Source organism: Amphibalanus amphitrite, unplaced genomic scaffold (genome assembly GCF_019059575.1).
Source record: "Amphibalanus amphitrite isolate SeventyFive unplaced genomic scaffold, NRLGWU_Aamphi_draft 000295F_arrow, whole genome shotgun sequence".
Classification (NCBI taxonomy): domain Eukaryota; kingdom Metazoa; phylum Arthropoda; class Thecostraca; order Balanomorpha; family Balanidae; genus Amphibalanus; species Amphibalanus amphitrite.
The window spans coordinates 494,691-497,761 of record NW_024881790.1 but is presented as its reverse complement, the minus strand read 5'-3'; the positions used below and the strand labels follow the sequence as shown (position 1 = coordinate 497,761).

General features: G+C 47.1%; 1 protein-coding gene across 1 annotated transcript; it reads left to right on the top strand.

The window, feature by feature from the left end:
- Positions 1 to 1,591: 1,591 nt before the first annotated feature.
- On the top strand, positions 1,592 to 2,605 carry LOC122387708. The gene has a single exon (XM_043378117.1). The coding sequence runs from the start codon at positions 1,592 to 1,594 to the stop codon at positions 2,603 to 2,605; it is 1,014 nt and encodes a 337-aa protein (XP_043234052.1).
- The last annotated feature ends 466 nt before the right edge of the window (positions 2,606 to 3,071 follow it).

Genomic DNA, 3,071 nt, shown 5'->3' with positions numbered 1-3,071 from the left:
AAAACAAGGCCAAAACTTCAATAAGAAAGCCCGAAAGATTCTTCGAAAGACTGAAAAAGGTAAAACTTTCACTCATCTGTTAGAGGAGGCTCCAAGAGCTCCACGCCTAAGAGGTCTTCCAAAAGTGCATAAATTGGGGATACCGATGCGCCCCATAATATCGGGAATTGGTAGCGCACCTCACCGACTGGCTAAGGTGCTGGCGAAGCCCCTCTCCAGGGCTCTGGGCTCTATAAGCGCGTCTCACATAAAAAACACGTCCGAAATGATCGACCAGCTGAAAAACATTGACATGTCAGGAAAGAAACTAGCCAGTTTTGATGTGAAATCCCTTTTCACGAATGTACCTGTAGAAGGAGCTTTAGAGGCGATCGCCAAAGCCGTTAATAATATAGATGAAAGATCTCTTCCTCTTCCAAAAGCGCAGTATATGGAACTAGTAACACTTTGCATGCAGTTTAACACGTTTACTTTCGGTGACACTGAATACGTTCAGTCAAATGGTTTAGCCATGGGATCTCCGTTAAGTCCAGTAGCGGCTTGCTTGTACATGGAAAACCTGGAGGAAGAAAAGCACAAACATATCATGGGTCCTGAGTGCACTTGGATTCGTTACGTTGACGACGTGCTCGTAATAGTTCCACACGATATGAACCTGAAAGAGAAGGTTATTGCCCTGAATGCCGTCGATCTGAAAATCCAATTCACAATTGAAACCGAAAACAGCGGAACGATTCCTTTCCTGGACACACTGGTTATTAGGTGCGGAAGTACAGCAAAATTTAAGGTATACAGAAAGCCTACAAATAAAGAAGACTACGTCCACTTCCTTTCAGGACACAGCGATCGCGTAAAAAGTGGCATAGTCATCGGCTTCTTTCTCCGAGCATTCAGGATTTGTAGCGAAGAATTCCTCGACGAAGAGATCACCCATATATACGAAACGTTTACAAGACTTCATTATCCAAAAGGTTACTTAATTCGGCTCCAAAACAAGGCGAAGGAAATAAGGAGGAAGAGTGTAGAAGAAAAGAAGAAACAAAAACAAGAACAAAAGAAACGAGGACGATTCATAACGATTCCCATCTCGAAACAAGCGAACGAAATAGCGACTATAGTCTGTTTTTTTAGCAGCTGCCGGTCGTTTAAAGCGCCTGTCTGATAAGTGCGCGAGGAGCGAAAGCAAAAATGCTATGGAAATCCTGCAAATCCTGAAACTTTGCACATCCGTAACTTTTCTTCGACATGAACTAAAAAGAAGGAAAAGATGTCTTTTTCGAAGCTAAAATGTTCCCCAATCGATCGCCAGACCAAGGAGGTGATTTTCAATGTTTTTGAATTTTGTTCAAAAGAGAAAAGTAACATGGCCTTAACAGGAGAACCATGCGGTTCATATTGTTTGGTTCACCCAAATAAAGTGTATGAGAGAGTGAATCTGATGACTGGTGTTTCCGAGCGGACAGTTCGCAACATCATGAAAGAAAAGGAAGTCGGCGAGTTCAAGTCTCCTATGAAGTCAGCCCCACGGACGGGAGTCGTTCAGAAAATCGACGATTTCGACGTGTGTGCCATAAAACGAGCCATACACAGCATGTACGAAAAGGGTGAGCGAGTTACCCTAAACTCGATCCTGATGAAGGTGACAAGTGAGCTGGACTTAACCTTCAGTCGCAGCTCCCTGCGCAAGATCCTCCTCCAGAACGGCTTCCGTTACAGGAAGGTAAACAACAGGAAGCTGCTGATGGAGCGCCCGTACGTGCGGGCTGCAAGAGCCCGCTACCTCAGAGAAATGCGCAGGATCCGCAATACTGAGCCCGACCGAGCAGTCATCTATCTCGATGAAACGTGGTTCAGTCAGTTTGATTTTGATCAAAAAGGCTGGCTGGATGATCGCGAGTTTTGTGGCAGAAGAAGTGTTGTTGGCAAAGGCAAGCGTCTGATCATTGTCCATGCTGGATCCAGAGATGGATTTGTCGGTGATGCCTTGCTTACCACCTGGACCGACGGCAAGAGCACCGACTACCACGACTCGATGAATGCGCAACATTTCGAGGAATGGTTCTCCAGCCTACTCCAGAACATCCCGGCTAACAGCGTTATCGTCATGGACAACGCCAGCTACCACAGCCGGATTAAAAACAAGACCCCGACGACCAGTAACAAGAAAGGGGAGATCCAGGCATGGCTGGAAGAAAATGGCATTTCATATGCCGACGACATGCTCAAAGTGGAGCTTCTGGAGCTGGTTCACAAGCACGCTCCCCCAAAAACGTACTATGTGGATGAACTGGCAAAAGAAAAAGGACACACAGTGGTCAGGCTGGCACCCTACAGTTGCGACCTGAACCCGATCGAAATGATATGGGCTCAACTGAAAACGTATGTGAGACAACGCAACAGAAGCGGAAGCATGGGAGCCATCAAGCTGCTTGTGGAAGAGGCGGTGGCCCACATCCCACCCTCGGCATGGGCTAAGTGCTGCGATCACGTGGAAGTGCTCGAAGAGCGCTACTGGCAGCACGAGAACGTGGCCGAAGAGGTGGAGCGCGTCGTCGTTACCCTGGGAAGCAGTGATAGTGAAGACGAAGACACAGAAGACGAGTAGAAGACGAGAGGAGCTGTGCTGGGCTGACTCGCTATACGGTGATGACTGATGATGATCGCATGATTATGATTTGCGATTATGCACGAGGCAGGCGTGAACAGCTGGATGCAGACTGCACTGGGATGACCTTCAGAATATATGGTTTACTTTTTGCTCTTTCGTTTGACCTTTGATTTGACAAAATTTGACCTTTGATGACCTCTGGTGACCTGACCTTTGACCTGACCTAAAAATGACTGATGTGTTTTCTTCATTATTTCTTTTGCTCTTTCGAATAACGCTTACTGCGAGTCGCTACTTGGCCCAGGAGCTGATTTAGACGGGGGTGGGTTCAGACACCCCCGGCCCGGCGCGGAAGTCGCCGAGTACCGGCCCGGCGCTGTTTAAAATACAAACGACGCCCGGACATTTGAGCACTTTTGCATTTCATATAGGTATGATGCAATCTACATATAAAGAACAGTGA